The sequence below is a fragment of the Caretta caretta genome, chromosome 10 (genome assembly GCF_965140235.1).
Source record: "Caretta caretta isolate rCarCar2 chromosome 10, rCarCar1.hap1, whole genome shotgun sequence".
Lineage (NCBI taxonomy): Eukaryota > Metazoa > Chordata > Testudines > Cheloniidae > Caretta > Caretta caretta.
In genome coordinates, this window is record NC_134215.1 from 11,719,463 (window position 1) to 11,738,697 (window position 19,235).

The following is a 19,235-nucleotide window of genomic DNA, read 5'->3' on the forward strand; positions in this document are numbered from 1 at the left end:
AGTGAATAATTCTTCATTTTACATACTTTGCACTTGTATTGCATTCCATTCAAGGATCTCAAATCAAGCCTCCCACTCCAAGGTGAAGTAGTGGATTATCATCATCCCTAGTTGACAGATGTGGAAACAGAGGCCCAGAATGGTTAAGTGACATGCCTAAGGTTGCATAGTAAATTAGTGGCAGAACCAGGGACAGCATCTAAGCATCCTGACTCCATTTGTGCTTTAGCCGCACAAAGACCCTTCATAACTTACCTCCCCTTTGAAACTGAACGAAGCCCTAAAGATGACAGTTCCTTACATGCTTGCACTGAATACCCAGCAGGTGGCAAAGCGGGTGTGGAGAGAAGATATTCATATTTGGGGAATAAAGGCCACATTTATTCAATGGAATGGCTGCCCTGTGCCACTTTATTTGCAACGTGAAGAAAATAACAGGGCCAAGAAAGGAAAATGGTAAGTCTAGTATTGATTTACAAAATGCATGTCCCTCCAAGAAACCAGGGGGAGAACTGCAGGAAAGAGGGGTTTGGTTTATAAGGAGAAAAACACATTGCCTTTGTTCACCTCCAACCCAGCTCATAACAAAGTCTCTGCCAGCCACCAAAACTCTTTTTCAAACTCCCGTCAGATCTGAAATGCTCTGCACGTGGCCAAGTGCTTAGAATGCCGCTGGCTGCTCCCACTTCCAAACATCTGCTCTGCTGAGCAGCATTCCAGATAGGCTTCACCTTTTCCAGCTCCAAGGCAATGTGTATAAACCTCAGAGAAGGGGGCAGGGGATACTTCAAAAGAGTCTGCAATTGCTTTTGATAATAGCCCCCCCCCCCCCGCCACGTGTGGGAGGTTTCCACAGGTAAAGAGAGGATGCGCCTCGTGCAGAGTACCAGATGGTAGACTCCATACTGCTGTCTCCTGGGACTAAGAATGCTGATGGACAAAAGGGGTTTCCTTTTCTTTTGCATGTTATTAACAAAAGAAGCCACAGTTCATCTTAAAGGAAACTAACAGCTGCAGCACAGTGCAGAACAAAACTGTAGGGAGGCTGTGGGGGAAAGCACCAAGCAGTGTGCACACCACCCCTTCTGCTTCCCAGCCTCAGAGCATACTGCCTAAAATGCATCTTAAGAAAAACCCTCCCTGCTTTTTAGAACCCCTATAGTCCCTGTCCCTCGGGAACAGATGGAATCTTGCTCTCACTGGTGATTTTATTTTGATCTTGGCAGGTTCCTGAAGCTTGTGATGGGTTGCTTCTTCGGCTGGTTGCTGGCACCATCTACGGGCCCTACGTGCGAAGGAAGATTGAGATGTTTTTATCATCATATTACAGGAGAAGTGTCTTGCCTCAGTGTCCCAGAGTAAAGGAAGCACTAAGCCTTGAACCTCCCTGATTGGCACGAGGCACTCTCAGCATTGGTCAGAGGTGGAAAGAGATACAGTTTGTTTTGGGTCCAGATGGAAAGCCACCTTTTTCATTCACTTCCTTAAACATTTGAGAGAATCTTAGTGCAATGCATTAAATAGCAGGAGCATATTCTCATACCGCTAGTTCATATTACAGCAGTGCTTCCTACATGGATCAGACGGGGATTGTGAACACATCTGAAAATGTTCTCTCCCCACAAAGGAGTTAGTTTTGGCCAAAGGGGAGGAGGAATGTAACTTAGATGTTTGGAATATTGCGAGTTGTCTGCTGAAGTGTGTGGCTTGAAAATGTGGCTGTAAGAGACATACCCACAGGATTGCTTTTCCAAGCCAGCAGTTTGTGGGGCATCTATAACACATTCAGATAGGCCTACTACAGAGCAAGCGTCATAAGGAAATATTTAATAGCGGAATATTGATGTTTTCCATACTGACCTTTGACTCGCTTTTGTAGGACCTGGCCTCTGGTCTGACCTGCATTGCTCTGCTGAACGGTGCTTGGGGGAGTGTTGCCTATCTCCAGCACTTGTAATGGATTTTCTTCTTGATAGCCTGAGAGAGAAAGACAGAGACCTGTACTAGAAATAGTGGGAAAGGAACACAACTTACGCAGCAAGCAATGACAATTCAGTATAGGATTCACTAACGGACCAGCTGAAATAAATGGAAGGGCTGCAAATGAAATGTTAACAGTGGGAAACAAACTTAAAAAGGAAAGAATTTAGAAGTGGTGGAAGGGAGCAGGATGGGGATTGAGACTTTCAAAGTCTCCACAGGGATATGAATGCCAGATTCCAGTTAAAATTTAATGGGAATTGGGCATCTAGTTCCCCTAACCAGCTTTGAAAATCCCACCCTGAAGTCCTCTGTGTTCAGCCACAGACCAGGTGTAGCATTTGAGCACAATGTGCCTCAAGCCTGACCTGGACTGGCTAGCCCTCAGGCTGTGAGGTGCTTATACCACAGGCTCATTTAGTCTTTGGCCTCTGCTGAGGATGCCAAAATGGAGGTCAGCTGGTTCCAGTTGTGGACACCTGTCTGCTGGGCACTGGTCAGAAACCAATAACTTGTTTCATATATGACGCTGAACAGAAGTGAGATGATAACTTTTGGTCACTGCAGTATGGGGACAGATTTGAGCCAGCGACTTCCAGAGGAAACGCTTCTGAAATCCTATTACTCATCAGGAGCCATCAAGTCTACCTGAAACACAGCTTTTGTGCATAAGTATAAGGCTCCCTAGATAAGTTCATTTTCGGCATAAACCTCTGCTGCGGCTTGTTTCTCAAAGACTAATCCACATGTTGCAGCCATACGGATATGGAGTCACATCAGGAACCTTGTATCAGAGGGGTAGTCGTGTTAGTCTGGATCTGTAAAAGCAGCAAAGAGTCCTGTGGCACCTTATAGACTAACAGACGTATTGGAGCATAAGCTTTCGTGGGTGAATACCCACTTCGTCGGAGGCATGTAGTGGAAATTTCCAGAGGCAGGTATAAATATGCAAGCAAGAATCAGGCTCTGGATAAGGAGGTTAATTCAATCAGGGAGGAGGAGGCCCCCTTCTAGCAGCTGAGGTGTGAACACCAAGGGAGGAGAAACTGCTTTTGTCGTTGGCGAGCCAGTCAGTCTGTGTTTAATCCTGAGCTGATGGGGTCAGATTTGCAAATGAACTGAAGCTCAGCAGTTTCTCTTTGAAGTCTGGTCCTGAAGTTTTTTTTCTGCAGGATGGGCTGCCTTTCATATGCTATTGCGTGTCCAGGGAGACTGAAGTGTTCTCCTACAGGTTTTTGTATATTGCCATTCCTAATATCTGATTTGTGTCCATTTATCCTTTTACATAGGAAACCTTGGGTCCTACCTGTATGGTGACTGATGGGGAATTTGACCTTTGTGGCAGCAGGAGTGGCATGGGATAAGTTGCTCATGATCTTCAACGCCTGGAAGAGTTTAGCTCGGGGCAGCTGGTCCTCAGAAACATTGTCCATATTGTGGCTTGAGGGAGTCCGATGCTTTGCTTTCCAGAGCTGAAAGACACCATCAAGGATTCTGTTGACTTAAACCTCCCAATTCAGGAGGCTTTATTCTCTGACCATGGGCCTCATTACACCAAAACAGGTTCCCTCGCTCCCTCGCTATGATTTGCTTTTTACTTAACACTTAAGGTGTTTTTCATCTTCCAACCATGTTGGAAACATCAATCAATCACTACCACACTCCAGAGAAGTTGGTAGATGTTAGTATATCCATTTTTGCAGATGGGAAACTGAGGTAGAGAGAGTAAGGGAAATACCCAAGGTTACAAAAGGAGTCAGCCTTGGGATAAGAACCAAGAGTAACTGCCTCTTGGTCCTGTACTCAGGCATAGGCCATGTCATAATCTCTCCCATAGTGTCCACATATTAGCCCCAAAGGAATCATATGTGATTAGATTCTTAAAAGAATTTTACAAAGGCCTCATTACATGATATGGCACCAGAAAATACCAGACTCCATCCAGCTTCAGCTTTTGTGGGAAACAAGCGACATTCCTGGTCTGAGTATTGCAACATCAACACAAATGTTGCACACAAACCTTGCAACAAAGCCCGTTGCCAATTGTGCCCACATATCTATTCAGGGGACACCATCACAGGGCCTAATAACATCAGCCACACTATCAGAGGCTCGTTCACCTGCACATCCACCAATGTGATATATGCCATCATGTGCCAGCAATGCCCCTCTGCCATGTACATTGGTCAAACTGGACAGTCTCTACGTAAAAGAATAAATGGACACAAATCAGATGTCAAGAATTATAACATTCATAAACCAGTCGGAGAACACTTCAATCTCTCTGGTCACGCAATCACAGACATGAAGGTCGCTATCTTAAAACAAAAAAACTTCAAATCCAGACTCCAGCGAGAAACTGCTGAATTGGAATTCATTTGCAAATTGGATACTATTAATTTAGGCTTAAATAGAGACTGGGAGTGGCTAAGTCATTATGCAAGGTAGCCTGTTTCCTCTTGTTTTTTCCTACCCCCCCACCCCAGATGTTCTGGTTTAACTTGGATTTAAACTTGGAGAGTGGTCAGTTTAGATGAGCTATTACCAGCAGGAGAGTGAGTTTGTGTGTGTATGGGGGTGGGGGGGATGTGAGAAAACCTGGATCTATGCAGGAAATAGCCCGACTTGATTATGTAAAGAGTTGTCACTTTGGATGGGCTAGCACCAGCAGGAGAGTGAATTTGTGTGGGGGGTGAAGGGTGAGAAAACCTGGATTTGTGCTGGAAATGGCCCACCTGTTGATCACTTTAGATAAGCTATTACCAGCAGGACAGTGGGGTGGGAGGAGGTATTGTTTCATATTCTCTGTGTGTATATAAAGATTGCTGCAGTTTCCACGGTATACATCTGATGAAGTGAGCTGTAGCTCACGAAAGCTCATGCTCAAATAAATTGGTTAGTCTCTAAGGTGCCACAAGTACTCCTTTTCTTTTTGCGAATACAGACTAACACGGCTGTTCCTCTGAAACAAATGTCAGAGAAGCTTGACACCCAGGCAAGAGTCACTTCATCATCTTCTTCCCTCCAGATAGACATGCGTACAAATATTACTTTGTGCCTTGGATGCACTGAGTAGAAAATACATTGGTCTAGGGGAACTGGCTATTGATCTAAAGGTATCTGTCATATCACTTCCTTGTCCCATAATTTATGTTATATCTATCAAGGTGTTTATATGACTCATCACAAGAGTACCTGAGCATCTCATGAACATTCATTTATCCTTCCCACCTGTGCTGCAGGGATTACTACTATCCTTGTTGTACAGACAGACAACTGGGGCCTGTAGAGATCAGGTGATTTGCCTATGTCGATCATGGAGGTGGGAGTAGAACCCATGGCACTTGGATCCCAGCCTATACCTTATTCCTCTGGGAACGGAATGTATTACACACGGATATTTATCTTCCTCATCTAGAAAACTAGTCTCGGACTCCTCACTGCATAATACGACTTGCAGCCACAATGGGTCCAACTGCTGCATGCACCCTGCTCTTGCCAGAGGAAAGTGCTCACTGTGGCGGTAGACCTTGAACCCGGTGCCTGCCAGTACTGACCTGGTGCAGTGGGGTTCTTGGCAAGCAAAAGAAAGTAGGGCTGAGATGAGTATCTGGATTCCCCAGCTTCCTAGTAGGTGTTATTTTGGATGATCTGTAGCTGTCACTGTGAAAAACACACACATGGAGGCGTGAATAGATTGAACTACATGTATAAGAGCCAGGCACTTGGCCCGTTAGAGGGAGAGGGGAAAGCCAGTCAGCCCTTCTGGAGTGTTTGGAGACACCTGTTTGGATTAACTTCTCCAAAATGTATGGGAAACCAGGACTGATTTAAAAGCAGGGGTGGGGAGGGAAGATCCAGGGTGGAAAGAGAATTTCAGAACTCAGGGAAACATTGAGGGGACCCTGAACCCACTTAAAAGAGCTTCATTAATATACATTGGTTAAACACTTTCACACTGATTGGTTTACAACCAAAGTCCCCCTCACCCCACCCACTCCCTGGAGAAAATTCCTACTAAAACACAGAGCTACCTAGCAATTGCATAATACAACAGGGACTTCTTTCCTATTGGCTCCCTTTTCTGGGGGTTCCTCTATCATGGTCACTCATTTGGGGATCTGTCCCCTAGGAACCAAGTCTGGCTTAGGACTCACGTTGGAGAGACTTTGCTGGGCTCTGCATCACTGGGCAATGTTCACCTTAGTAAGTATGTTACTACAACATCTTGGTTTCCCTTTTCCTCTCCCCTGCCCAGCCCCCATTAAAAGCTCAATGCAAGCAGCTGGCTGTTTGTACTGTCTGTCAAGTTGCCTCTCACTCCTGTTTTATTCTGTCATTGGTTTGATCTCCGCACAGTATATCTCCACCGATAACAGCAGATAGTTGGTGCTTCGGCCACATTGAAAATATAACCGCAGTCTCTACACCAGCCATGCACAATCCAACTCAGAAAAGACAATGGGCAAGTTACATAGTATAAAATGACAGGGTCAACAGACCTCTAGCCATAGCAGCATAGGTCGCACTCTGTAATTAACTGCTAAGCTGCAAGGCCCAGGAGAATGGGGCTGATGATGGGCACGTGGACAGAACGGATGGAAATGCATTCACCTGTCTGACTCCAAGACAATGGACGGAAGCTCAAACTTTGCTCCACAAGGAAGACCCTTCCTGTTGCCAGATAGCCCTTTTCTGGCCTCTTTGTTTAGGTCCAGCTGCCGAGCTATATTCAGAGCACAGCCACCCTGGGGCCACAGAAAAAAGGGAGGTTGGTGGGACTGTAGGCAGACACAACGTAGATTTTTTTTCAGTACAAACCCCTCTTCACTCAGTCAGCTTCTTTACACACAGATCTCCTAATGCAATAGCCACCTGCCCTCTCTCTTGAGTCCCTCATTACAACAAGTATTTTGTTTTCAGTTTGAGACGTAGCTTTGGCCTGGCACTGAAGAAGGAGCAAAGAGAAAAATCTGAAAGCAAGGGGCATGTAAGAGGATTTCCTCACTTCATCTGTGTCTGTAAACCCTTCAGCCCATAAACCTAACGGGCTTTGTTTGGCTCAAAAGGCACCAACCCACAGCACAGCACAGCTTCCTACACATGCCCAGTTACTCTTGGAGCCTTTGCAACAGAGCAAGCCTCCTAATCAAATGCAGGGAAGCTGGCTGATGAAGCATGTGTGGTTTCCTTCTCCAGGATTCAAAGCCGCAACCTGCCATCACCCAATAACATTAAAGAGAGTGTCTGGAATAATTTTGGTTCCTGTATATCAACGTGACTGACAGCAAGTTTATTATTCAGAGTGAAAACCAATTCTGTGTCAGGTTTATTGGAGACGAGTCATAATAAATGTGAGGAGCTGCCACTGGGGAGTCCCACCTGTTATTACAAGACATTAAGAAGCTGCCAGTAAAATATCACTATCACAAGAAATACTCACAAAATCTGCAAAATGAGCAGAGACTGGCAACGTATTCCCCTTTCCTTCTGACCACGAGTTCCTAGGGTTCGAATGCTGGCTGTGGTTTAGGCCACCAGGATGCCGTTAGAGGTGATGGACACCTTTGGTTGTCAGGGGAAGCAGGTTTACCCACAGTAATTCTGGCTCTCCAACTGTACTGTCTCCACAGAGCTCCGCTGTAGGAACTGAGTGCCTGGCCACAGAATCTTCTGAGTCATAGCTGTCAGTGAGGGGCATACATATCCCTCAAACCCAACATGATAGGGACTGAGGGGAATACCCTGCCCCTTCCAGCTGTCTCTTGGTTCCTCTCAACCTCCAGAAGCCGTAGGCCTTAAGGTCTGAGACAAACAAGATGTAGATCCACTAAATAGCAAGATGACAGGTTTCAGACTAACAGCCGTGTTAGTCTGTATTCGCAAAAAGAAAAGGAGTACTTGTGGCACCTTAGAGACTAACCAATTTATTTGAGCATGAGCTTTCGTGAGCTACAGCTCACTTCATCAGATCCGATGACGTGAGCTGTAGCTCACGAAAGCTCATGCTCAAATAAATTGGTTAGTCTCTAAGGTGCCACAAGTACTCCTTTAAATAGCAAGAGTATCTCCACTAAGTCACACCTGAACACTAGCCATTCCTCAGGAGGTGGGCTGAAGAGGACCATCTGCTGAATGGTGACTGACCTACCATCCCCCCCAAATCAGCATGCAATGTGGTATCGAGGCTCCAATCCAGAAAAGTACTTAAGCCTGACACTGAATAGAATTAGCTGAGCTGGTTTCAGCTCTGCCTTACCCTCAGCGTGCTGGTCATCACAGAGTGAAGCAGGAGCAGGTGGGTCAGGGTCCCCTCTTCTAGCTCACGGCAGTGCAGTTGATACAGCATCCCCAGCATCTCTGGGACAGGGATGTCATGGCCTGGAGTGGGGATGGGAAGGGAGAAAGTTAGGGATCACAGGAGAAGGAGCAGCTGGCCTGATTTTTCAAAGGTGCTGAGCACCCACAGCTTACGTTAAAGCCAAGGGAGGACAGTGCAGAATTTGGCCCATAAGCAGGAAGACCTCTAGATGGAATTATTTCTAATGTTGCCCATTTGTCATCAGCTGCTCTCACTCCAGAGCAGGAGTGGTGCTGGCATTTTACCTTTGATCAGCATTTGCTGCTGCTGAATGATTTCCTCGCAGAACAGCCCATGCTGCTGCTGGATGACAAAATCCTTCTGGCATAGCAGATTCTCCTTGTACAAGGCATTTGCCTGCAACTCCGTGTTCCCCACCTCCAGCTTATGAGCCTTGCAGAGAAGCCTCAGCACCTCTCGCTGGTCCTCACTGGTGATTTGTTTGGGTAACAGCTTCTCCATCTGGGAGGCTTTTTTCTTGGCATTGGCTAAGCGCTGCTCCAGCTCTGACTGAAAAGGAAGATAAGGGTTTGCGTGCACCGTGGGTCTGCACTGAGGTTTGCTAACTTTTATTTATTAAATGCTCAAGATATAGCTCTGGTATCTGATCCGTTCCAGCTATTTGCAGCAAGAGATTATACTTCACTCTTCCTGGAAATGGGACATGTGCACATTTTGTTTAGCAATGATGAAGAAGACCATCCACATTCTGGTATTGCTCACAATGTGGCTAGGTAGTGTCCAAACACACAGGAGGAGACAGCCCCCGGCCTGAAGAATTTACCAATGTGAAATGCTGTCTAAGTGTAAAGAATTACTGGAGTACCATACAAACACCGGCTAAGGAATCCACCTAGCACCCCTCAGAAGGAGGTACAGAAACATGATTATCCTCATTTTAAAGGTGGGGAAAAAGAGATAGAGTTTGTGACTTGCCCAAGTAAGAAGAAATCAGTGACAAAACCAGGATTAGAGCTCAGGAATTCCTAGCCCCTACATCCACTCACTATCCATGTTACCCATATCTAAGTTGCTGTAAACATCTCTGCATGACCATCTTAAATACTGGTGTGGTAATTGCCCAAAACCACTCTCCTCAATGACTCATAACAAATATCCCTCTGCATCCCAGAGGGAAATACAGGTACAATCTCTTCCCCTTGGTTTTACCATAGTAAGTGCAGCAGTGTCACACAAGCCTGTGTTATAGAGCGGCCTGTATGCTGACACCATATTCTCAACCTCTCAGCTTCAACCTGCAGACAGGGCTCCCAATGTCCTTCGGAACTAGGGTTATCTGCTGAGTGGCCAAAGCGTACGAGGGGACCTCTGCACAGAGCTGACCGCTCATGTGCATTTTCTATTTCCTCTTTCAGGTCCTCTAGTATCTAAAGCGCTTGCTCTGCCTCCATGCGATGCCCCACTACGCTGTTGACATCATAGCCACCCTGGTACTCCAGCTGGGGCATGGGACCAGGCTATGGAGAGGTCAGGTAAGTGCTTTATGCTTGCTCTCACCTTTAAGGTTGCTGTTTTTCGTAGCTCTGCCAACAGCACATTGATCTCCTCTCTTGCTACAGTGACTTCATGAGGTTCCAGGGAACCTGCCCCCCTCTACTTCTCTGTCTGCCTCCTCCATGTTTTCATCTTCCTTTCCATTCACCAGCTTGTTATAACGCTTCCGAGCATGTTGAGTCTTCTCTCGTTCCCAGCTGCCAGCAAAAATACATGAGTGAAAACCATTAACCACCAAGGGCCCAGCAACAGTCAGTCAAACGCTAGTTAGCCAGTGATCCAATGGCATATTTGCCCAGTCTTCTGGTGCTTTCCCCATTTCTTCTTGTATGGCAACAGCTGAACAAACTACACTAATGATGACAGCACCGTGGTCAAGAACATAACGTAGAGCAGCCTGCAAACAACATCCTAATTTCTAGGGTGGATATAAAGAGAGTCTCCAGTGAGATGTTTAAACCGCAAGGGCGCACTGCCTCTGCCATCACTACAAGCTGCTGTAGCAGCAGCTGTATGGAGATATTTACTGGACATACGTCATCGAACGGAGATTAAAATTCAGGTAAGCTTCAGAAAAACTGTCCTATAAAAATTTACAGAGGTGTTGAACAGACTGACCGATAACAAATAAGCACCGTACTCAGAACTTACCACAACTCATAGTTTGTCCAATAGCAAGGACTGGTTTAGCTCTATTTACAATGGGAAAGTGTACCCCTGCAGAAGCATGGGCGTGATACCTCAGAGTTGCAGATGTTAAGGCCAACAATCCAGGTTTGCCATCACGAGTTAACATAGATTTCAATGAAAATTCAAGGCCAGGGGAGTGATCGAACACAGGCTTTTTTCTGCTGTGTGTAGAGGCGGGGGAAGGGGGGGGGGGGGAAGGGGGAGAAATCTACCATTTGCACTCTCAGCTGTGGCTCTAAACTTTATGCTGGAGAAAACTGGCAGACCCACCTGCTCAAGGTAGTATTACTTTGTATCAATGACACTTTTGACCACATGCAGCCTCTATGAATGAAGAGCTAGTCTAACTCCTGGCTTACATTTCGCAATGGGGGCTAAAAGCCACAGAGCTTCCCATGCTGGAGATCCAGTCCCTCAGGAAAGACACCACCTTAAGTTTCTACATACAGTATTGATGTTGTAACTGATAACTGCAGCGTGTTGAAACCTGACCTCAACCATGCTATCTCACTCCCATCAGAAGCACTAGGAGGGATCCAGTGCTTGTGTCCAGATGGCAGAATCCTCTTCCTATCATAGTGCAGCACCCAATTAAATCACTATGCCCCTATTAGGTTATTCTGCCCAGCGGTCTGCGACTCTCCTGCCTCAAGACCATGTTGAACTACCATGGATGTTTTATCCCTTTCTACCTTTTAGAAAAGTCTCATTTCCAAACAAACTCAGATACAGATTTAGATATTTTTAAAGGAGTCTCTTCCCCTGCAGAGCCCTGAAAGAGTGATAGCCATCAAGTTCTTGCCCTGCAGAACCCCTTCCCCTCCCTGGGGAATGAATACATGCAGGATATGCAGGGAACAACTGACTTCTTGCTGGATAGGAGACATTGTTTACGGGCTCCATCTGTAACAACCCAGTGCCGCAGTAGGAATTGAGGGCACTTTGCTAGAGATGCTCATGTCTGTGCATAATCAGGCTCGAAGGTTGCTCTCTCCTTGTTGGTTCAATCTTGTGCATAGACTTACTCTAACTGCTAGACCAATTGCCAAAGGGACAGTTATGTGAGCTGTTCTGTATGCATATGTATGAGACTGGTGTGTGGCATGAACCAAAAAAACAAATCTGCATCACTATTTCTTACTGAAAACGTAGGCTACATCTACACTGCAATTGGGAGGCAGGATTGCAGCACATGCAGACATCCCTGAGCTAGCTTTGATTGAGCTAGCTCACTAAAAATAGCAATGTAGCTGTGGTGGCATCGGTGGGGGCACAGGCTGCCTGCCTGACTACGTCCTCAGGGTCCCAGGCAGGACTGTACTCAGGCGGCTAACTTGTATCGCCAACAGTGCACTGCTATTTTTAGCAAGCTAGATCAATCAAAGCTAGCTCAGGTATGCCTGCACCTGCTGTAGTCACCCCTCCTGATTGCTATGTAGACACACCCTAAGTGCCTTTGGCAGGGAGCTGCAGTTATGTTACATTAGGGTTTCTCATCGTGACGGCAGGGAGCCACACATTAATTAACTTTGTGCTCATCAGTAAGTGCCTAGCTATGCAGTGGTCGTACTCACTCAGTAATCGTTAGCAAATGCCTGGAGGTATCAATGTGTAGCTCAGTGTTGGTGTTCTCCAGCTCCATGAGGCTGCGGCGCATCTCTGTTTGCTCCTTGAAAGCCCCGATTAGCTGCTCCCGTAATTTGTTCATCTCTTGCCAGCTGTACGCCTCCGGTGGGAGAAAACAACAGCTCTTCTGTTTCCAATCTGCCAGCATCTCAGAGCAATCCCTTGGGACCGGTGAGGCCCAGAAGAGATTCCTTTGGGGGCTATCACCCATTCCATGTGTTATGAGACATGCCTGATACAAACCTCTGTTATTCAGCAATCTGTTGGGTCAGTGGTAGTGTAGTACTTTGAAGACAATGGGACTATTAACTTTCAACATGTACTTAAGTGCTATATTGTATCATGACCAGTTAGCCCCAAAATAGTTTTCATCGGTGCTGCTTGGAAGGGAGTGGTGAGAAGAAGCCTGCATTGCAGGGGCACTTACCTAACTCTCAGGGAAGGAAAATCAGAATCTGTTGCATTGCTTTCCCCTTCCTTGTTACCTGGGAGCTGTTTTCTCTGAAAATTGGGCCAGGGTATTTGTGGCTGAGATCTACTAGCCTTTGGGGTGAGGGGGCTTGTCTATCAGACACCTTTACTATTTTCTGTTATTGGAAGGAACATGTCCCATGGTGAGATCAATTGAAAAGTTATTCTGGAAACAAAGTACACCAGGAACTGAAACAAAGCTTTCTGGCCTGACACAGTATCAGAGCCTGGAGATGCATGGGCAGCAAAATAATAATAATTACATGATATCATTTGCCCTTATATATTGATTGTCATCACAGGATCTCAAAGCCCTTTTCAAAAGCAAATAAACCTCATTTTCCAGTGGAGGAAATTGACACACAGAGAGGCTAAGTGTCTGCCCAGAGTCACACAGCAAGTCAGTAGTAAAGATTGGAATGGAATCCAGGTTTCCTGACTCCTAGTGCTCTGCTCTGACCACTAGACATTGCTGCCTCTTCCACCTTTTTAAAAGCACCATGTGTCAGCTCTGTACCTGTAAAGATGGGACAAGGGAAAAGACTTGAAAAAGCCTCTGTAAAGGAGACAGACAACTCAGATGTGATAAAGGGAGACTAGAGGGGAGAGTTTGATGAACCCATACTATCATAACTGTATAAAAAAAATGATTTGCTACAAATATATGATCAGCAGCTGGAAAAGCTAGAGCCCGTCTACAGGAATGCCTTTAAAGGACACATGAAAGGGACAGTATGGAGGGCGTACGATAATCACTCCAATAAACAAGATGATTACAAAGAGGCACAATAGACAGAAATGGAACCTTGACATGACCAGCATCTACCCCCAGCTCTACCTTGTACGTCCGAGGTCTGAGCCGATTGCACTCTTCTCCTTTTCCTGATTTTCAGTCTTTGCCTTCAGACCCGCGATCTCCCTGCGTAGCTGTGAAATGATGCTGGTGTACTGTGCAGTGTGATAGGAGACATTCAGCAGGTTTCGTTTTATCTGGTGGTGAGAACACACATGGTCATTAATCCCACAGCCTGCTCTGTCACTTCGTAGCACAAGGGCTGTAAAATAAAACATCCCTTCCTAGGAGAGGAGCCCTAGATCACTGAAAGGGATTCAGGAACCCTCAATCTCTGGAATACTTGTTTGTATATCAGTGTCAATCTACCTTCACCCCGCAGGCCTTTCCCTCTGCCACACCCATCAGCCTTCCATTTTCTCTGTCTCCATTCACTCCTTTCTGCTTGCTCATTGCCCTCTACCCACTTCTTTCTGCTGTCCTCTCAGCCAGTATGGTATCTACCCACTGCTTCTTGCCATACGCATTGCTGTCTTACTTCCATCACAACCCGTACACTGTACGTTATCCTCTCCCTTTCCATTACACCTGCTTCCCCATCCTTTCGCCATGTTACTAACTCCCTGCCTTATTGTTAGGCCTTCTCCCCACTGCTTTCTTCTGTGTTCTTCACCTTCAACCAGGCGGCCTTTGTTCTCTCTCCCATCAAGCCTTCCAACATGGATGCTGTGTAAACCACTTGCCCTCTCTCTCCCGTCATGCGCTGTATCCTCCTTTCCCCCCCAGCATACCTTCCTCTCCCCATGGCATGCTTTTAGTCTACACAATTGAGCTCTTGGATTGCCTGCTTGCTTACCCTGGTCTTGATGTTTTTTGCTCGATAAGCATAGATCAAGGTTGTTCGAGATTCTTCAAAGTAGATGCTGGCAGGACTGATGTGGGCAATCATAACTGTCCTGCTGTTCCCCCCTAATGAGTCCTAAAGGAATGCAACATTTCCACTGTTTAGCTTTAAAAGAACAGAGGCCAGGCGTGTTTGGAAGAAACAGGAAAGACACACTAAGTGAAAACATACAGACCTTAAAGAAACACTAATTAAAATGCTCATTTAGATTCCAGTGGAGGATATCGACTAAGGGCTATAGGAAAAGCTGGTCAAAACATTTTCAGCAAACAGCTTTTTTGACTAACTGGGAATGTTTGCTGGAAAATCTGTTTCCATCAAAATACCAGAAGTGTTTCACATTATTTTAAATGTTTTTTGTTTTTTTTCAATATTGTGTGTGTGTTTAAATATATTTTTCAACCAGCTGTAGCAGTAGGATCAACACCAAGTACCTGGGCTGAGATTCATGCCCAAAGCAGTGAAAGCACCCTAGGATCCATAAACAAATACACCAAATGGCCATGGTTACTCAAGTCACCTTTGAAGTTCACAGTCACCAGTAACAGCACACTAGCACAGTCCGGGACTTCCAAACCTTGACCCCTTCTTTTTGTGGTAATGTGGTCACAATAAATTACTGGGTGGATCTGAAATCCCACACAAGATCCTGGACTGATTTCCTAAACTTAAGAAGGATAAAGGGGCCAGGACATGAGGATCAGCTCTCAAGTGCCACCTGACTTGTGCACCAATACAAGCCAGCAACCGATTACCTTCCTAACCAGTTGCAAACAGTACCTTCAAGAAGCGTGTGAGTTTGCTGTCTCGAAAATTGACATACTGGGCCCGACTTCCTCCCTTCTCACTCAAGGCACTGATGCAGTTCCCCAGAGCTAGCAACGAGCGGTTGATATGGGCTCCCTCCTTCATTCTCTTGCCTCAGTTCTGAGTCTGCTTGGAGAGGGAGAGAAGTCACTTCAGAAAGACAGAGTTGTACTGTGGGAATGAATTCACCCATGCAGCATTAACATCAGGATCTGCATTTCAAAGCATCAGCTTCACTCACAAATCTACGTGGAAACCAGGACCAGTCAGCTCTGACATAAGTGGGTACAGAGTCCATTGAAATCTCACAACAGAACTGAATCTGGCCCACGGCCTCCATTAGATGTTTTGCAGTAAACTAAAAATCACCCTCCCATGACTTGTTTTCTGCAATTGGGGTTGCAAACATAGAAGATCTAACATCTTTCTGTGGAAACATCTTTCCATCCATTCAGTCCAATACTGGTCTCCTCAGCTGCCAATCATTTCTGTCTATCTCTGTTGATATATAATAATAATGCCTAACTTGTATAGCATTTGTCATCAGTAGATCTCAAAGCGCTTCACAAAAGAGGTCAACATCATGCTACCCATTTTACAGATGGGAAAACTAAGGCACAGAGAGGTGAAGTGACTTGTCCAAGGTCACCAGCAGGCAGGTGGGTGAGCCAAGAATAGAACCCAGGTCTCCTGAGTCCAACCAAATATAGTGCCTTGATGGCATCCAGCCATCTGCTTATCCCACCCTTCTTGTCATTGACCCTCCCACTGATTTGTAAACTTTCCCTTCAACCAAGAGGAGTCCAAGCCATGACCTGGATGCTGCATTTAGTCCCTGGAGCCTTAAGCCAAGGACCATCACCAGCCTCATCACACATTTTCAGGGTGAGGACAAAGCTAACCGTTTGTAGATTTTTACTGCTGATTAATTCAAATAGCAACAGATTTATATTCATCTTTCAGGAAATTACAGGCAAATGCCATGGTGTGTAGTGTGTTTTGTACATCCTGCCAATTGCACAGCTTGTTATATGTCTAGTTGTTTTCTATTTTAAAATTTCATGTACATTTACATACATGTTTAGTGCAGTCCTTGGGCTCTTGGCAAATTGTGATGGTGGCCTTTAGTACTGCAAAGTGTCAGTGCTTTGCTCTAACCAAAGATCTGGCCACCTCTCCTTCAGTATCTCCTTCCATCCATCTAAATATCACTTATCCCCATCAATGGTAATGAACAGTATCAAGAAGTGGCGATCAAAGCCTTCAATTCTCCTGCCTGCTCATCCACCTCTTTCTCACCCAGTTCCATATTTAATCAATACATTTTCACTTTCCTTTTGATGTCCATCTACCATTCTGAGCCCTTTGCCTAAGAGTCCATCCGTCTTTCAGACAGACTGCATACCAGTCTTGCACATCCATCCTTTCTGTCTTCTATGCAGTATTCAACATGTCTATCCTTCCAATAATTCATTGTCTTCTGTCCTCTTTTCTATCTTCTCTTCCTTCCTGCAATCCAGTGTTCCACGTAGGTTCTATTTATTCTGGCTTCCATCCCTTTTTGTCCTTCCAGCTACCTACTTATCCATACTCTCTTCATCAATGACACCAATCTACCATTCCTCCTCTTTCTAAATAGCTGCCACTGTTTTTAGGTATCATTTTCAAATTCTCACATTTTGCATTGAGTCATGCACTCAGATGAAACATTCTGGCTCTGATCTCCTGCATTTCCTATCTGTATTTCCTCTATGCAGTCTATGAAAAAAATATTCATAGCTGTCTTTGTACGGGCCTACACGTCAACACCACACAAAGGACAAAGTTTAAATGCATTTTGTTAATTCCTGCACTAAAAAAGATACATGGCCCACATCACCTGAATTGAAATGTTGTAGTCACAATGGTTTTAAAATGTCAAATACTCATGCAGTCACGTTTTCCAGGAAAGTAAAATACACACGCACGCACGCACACACAGTGTGAGCTTTTTCATATCTACTCATTTCATGACATGCCAAAGAACTAAGGCTGAAGAACCACAAGTTGTACCTGGGGTGCTCTCTCAAAACCAGCCAAGTCAACCGTGAAAAGCTTCCCCACTCGCACGGCCTCTTTAATATTCTTCGCCCGACACTTCTGTTTCACTGTGACCTGGAGGACTGCACGTGAGCGGGAAGATGACTTGCTGGCAGCGGTAGGCTCCTGAGTGCGTTCTTTGTTTCCTTTTGTTAACAGCGGCGTGATCTAAACAATGCAGAAAAATATGCAGAAGTTTAAAGACCCGCTCAGGTGATAGTACAACTCTCTCCTTCAACGACAGTACCCGAGAGGGGTTACAATGAGTAAGTAAACAAAATAAACCATCCCGCGTGTCTGCTGGCATTAGACCAAGTTCGGGTCTCACTGAAGTTGATGGGAGTTTTGCCTTTGACCTCACTGGGACCATGACCTGGCTCATTGACAAAGAATTGTATAATTATTGGGGTTTCACTTTAGGAGGCTTTACAATGGGCTGAGGTACGTTCTCCTGGGATGCATGGTGCCTTGGCATGTTATCTCACGTTGAACACAAAACAACACTGCATGACATAATAGAATACAATAACATGATGCTCCCTACCCTGGTAACATTATATAACCTTAGAAAAACTGCAGATCAAAGGTCAGGTTAAAGTCCTAGCATAACTTACCTCACAGTACATATCAGTGAATTACAAAAACACGTTTCAGTTATCTCCTCTCTACCTACAAATAATTTTGTTTAACAGGGCTTGTGAACACAGGTCCTGGCATTCCTATCCTTTCACAAAACTGGCAGTCACTTAGGGTATGTCTACACAGAAACGAAACACCCACGACTGGCCCGTGCTAGCTGACTCAGGCTTGTGGGGCTTGGGCTGTTGGGGCTGTTTTATTCCCATGTAGACTTCCATGCTCAGGAAGGGCCCTGCGAGGTGAGAGAGTCCCAGAGCTCAGAAGTCTACACAGCAATGGAACAGCCCCAGAGCCCGAGCTCTGCAGCCCGAGTCGGCTGGCATGGGCCAGACATGGGTTTTTCTTTGCTGTGTAAACATACCTGTAGCCTATTACTGACCCATATAGCTGATCTTCACTGCTTAGCTACAGATTTCATCCTGGTTTCTACTATTCTTGTGCCTGCCTGATTAGTCCTTTCTGAGCAACTCACTTCATTAAGTAAGTTCCCATAGGATCCTGTTATGTGAGATGTCTTACACCAAGGAAGGCTATGCCAATATTTAGATGCAAGAGCCTCTTAAAATATCATTATTCTAGTGCACTGAACATCTCCCTCCCTCTGGAATTTCTTTCAGATTTACCTCCTGTGCATTTGTAGTGGAGACTTCAGTAATTCCTGCTATCTGGATGCTACCCCTAGCATCCTCTCTGAGGTCTAGGAATCCAGTGGATGGATTCAGGAGGTCACGGATCACTTTGTTATAAATCTGAAGGAGGAAGAGAAAGGCAAAGGACGTTTATGTGTTTGCACTCCTTTGTCCTTAGGTCAATAATAAGGATTAAAATATATTGTGCATTACATTGGCTTTGTACTTTTTGTATTTCCCTGGAGAGGAGAGGAGAGGCTGAGCCCCACTCCAGTGCATGGCTGACACAGGAGATAACAGAGATAACATGAATGGATGACTGAAGAAACCACTCAAATGCCTGTTACCAGTGAGAGCTGTCACAGAAATAATAGCAGATATACTCCCTGTAACAAAAGTGTAAAGCAAAAGTGGTATGAGGCAAAAAGCCATTTATCAACTCCTTTATGTATCTTAAATTTATACACAGGGTGAGTGCAATGCATTTGTCACTGCCCCCACCGTGAGTCGCCAGTCGGGAATGAGCCTGGGATTATCAGCACCAGCGCAGGCTTTTACCACTTAAACCAGAGGCATAATTATTAGCCGGTAAAAGTAGTAGGTTCTTATCCTCTACGTGAGCCAAGCTCTCTAGGGAGAAATGTCACATTTAGCCAGCGTGTTATGCATTAGAATAATAATAATTAAAAAAAAGAAACAAGAATTCTAGACCCAAGGTAGGAGTCACCATAGGGGAATGAA

At 45.4% G+C, this 19,235-nt stretch overlaps 1 protein-coding gene across 1 annotated transcript in view; it reads right to left on the minus strand.

Annotated features, from left to right (window-relative positions):
- Positions 1-393: 393 nt before the first annotated feature.
- The window catches only part of LOC125644350 (kinesin-like protein KIF19), a 33,172-nt gene continuing 14,330 nt past the window's right edge, over positions 394-19,235 (minus strand). Inside the window, 15 exon segments of the mRNA XM_075133313.1 lie at positions 394-1,285; positions 1,861-1,977; positions 3,287-3,452; positions 5,538-5,643; positions 6,595-6,728; positions 8,240-8,361; positions 8,587-8,851; positions 9,860-9,937; positions 9,939-10,053; positions 12,121-12,294; positions 13,482-13,633; positions 14,293-14,415; positions 15,121-15,273; positions 17,200-17,394; positions 18,489-18,614. Of these exon segments, the coding sequence (XP_074989414.1) occupies positions 1,209-1,285; positions 1,861-1,977; positions 3,287-3,452; positions 5,538-5,643; positions 6,595-6,728; positions 8,240-8,361; positions 8,587-8,851; positions 9,860-9,937; positions 9,939-10,053; positions 12,121-12,294; positions 13,482-13,633; positions 14,293-14,415; positions 15,121-15,273; positions 17,200-17,394; positions 18,489-18,614 (2,103 nt within the window). The 3' untranslated portion in view covers positions 394-1,208.